Below are 1358 nucleotides of genomic sequence, written 5' to 3'. Positions count from 1 at the left end.
ACACACACTGTACATCACTGATGAGTGAACACACACACCCGCTTCTGGCTCCTCATGCGCCAGCGGCTTCCTTCAGGAGCACACAAAGAAAGCCAAAAACAGTCAGCCGGACTGCACAAAACGGACTGTGCTTTTTCCACGAGTGCAGGATGTAACGCAGCGTGCCGTACAGAGCTGGAGTGCTGAGGAAACTCTTTTTTTGTGATAGAACATCATGCTTTTTTAGATGCTCAGCAGACGAGAGATGAATTTCTAGCCGGGTTGAGATCAGGACGCGGCGTTTGGATGCAGGAACATGAGGGAGAGAGACAGCAGGGCACCAGCAGGTGAGTTCAAGAGAGTTCTCATTCATCCAGGTCATCACTGTATGAAACTGAAGCCTGATGTTTCTATTGATTTCTTTTGTTTGGAGATGCTTCGCTCGTACCTGCTGCTGAGGGAAAGGGCACTTGCTGTGCTGAACTCTTTGTTTTGCGCTGTTGGTGGCACATCAAGTATTCATGCATTTTTGTTGTTGTTGTTGTTGTTGTTGTTGATGTTTTCAGAGTCATAATATCGCCAAAGAGTACAGAAAGAGACAAAAAATAAGGTGAAAAAGAAATGAAGGAGAGAGAAAGAGAGTAGTAAAAATGGTTAAATATTTAAATTAATTCATAAAAAATAATACAAATTGAATAGAATGTAATGAGAATGAATTGAAAAATGTGAATTATTTTAAAGCTAATTTTTATTATGTAATGCTGATGCATTTAGCGTTTGCATACATGGTGTTCGAATTTAAACATGAGTTTGCATGTGTGATCTGTTAGGGAGGTCAGGTCAAAGGTCACCTTCAGGTGTTGACATTCATATTTATTCATGTGGCAAATGATTTTATGGCTCATTCCCAGGGGATCAAACCTATGACCTTATAGTGTTGCTATAGCATCATTCTATTCAGAACTGAATTTAAAATGCCGTTTAAATTGCAATTAAATTCCTACATTTAAATTTGATATATATATATATATTTTTTTTACATTTTTTATTTAATTTGAGTTGGAATTCAAATAGAATGAAATGCAAAGAAACTGCTATATGCGTAGTTTTAAATTATAAACTACACTTATTTAATGCCACCTATAGAAAATTGTATTTAATTTGCAATAATTTGAAATATTTCCTTGTATTAGTATAAATATTATTGTATACATTTTGTGTTTTTCCACTACAATGAAAATTAATTTATGTATAATAATAAATTATATAATAACTATTATATTTAAATAATAAATTAATTATATTTTTAGTGTATATATACTAAAGATATTTTATTATATTAATTATTAATACACTTCAATTATATATATATATATATA

General features: G+C 33.0%; 1 protein-coding gene across 1 annotated transcript in view; it reads left to right on the top strand.

Moving 5' to 3' along the window:
• The first annotated feature begins 60 nt into the window (after positions 1 to 60).
• The window catches only part of LOC107556685 (serine/threonine-protein kinase SBK1-like), a 22566-nt gene continuing 21268 nt past the window's right edge, over positions 61 to 1358 (top strand). Inside the window, exon 1 of the mRNA XM_016239856.1 lies at positions 61 to 326. Coding sequence (XP_016095342.1) covers positions 286 to 326 — 41 coding nt within the window. The 5' untranslated portion in view covers positions 61 to 285. The remainder of the gene's footprint in view (positions 327 to 1358) is intronic.

This window comes from Sinocyclocheilus grahami, unplaced genomic scaffold, assembly GCF_001515645.1.
Source record: "Sinocyclocheilus grahami isolate Dianchi unplaced genomic scaffold, SAMN03320097.WGS_v1.1 scaffold575.1, whole genome shotgun sequence".
Taxonomy (NCBI): Eukaryota; Metazoa; Chordata; class Actinopteri; order Cypriniformes; family Cyprinidae; genus Sinocyclocheilus; species Sinocyclocheilus grahami.
The sequence above is the reverse complement of the archived record's forward strand: the minus strand, read 5'-3'. Positions and strand labels throughout refer to the sequence as shown.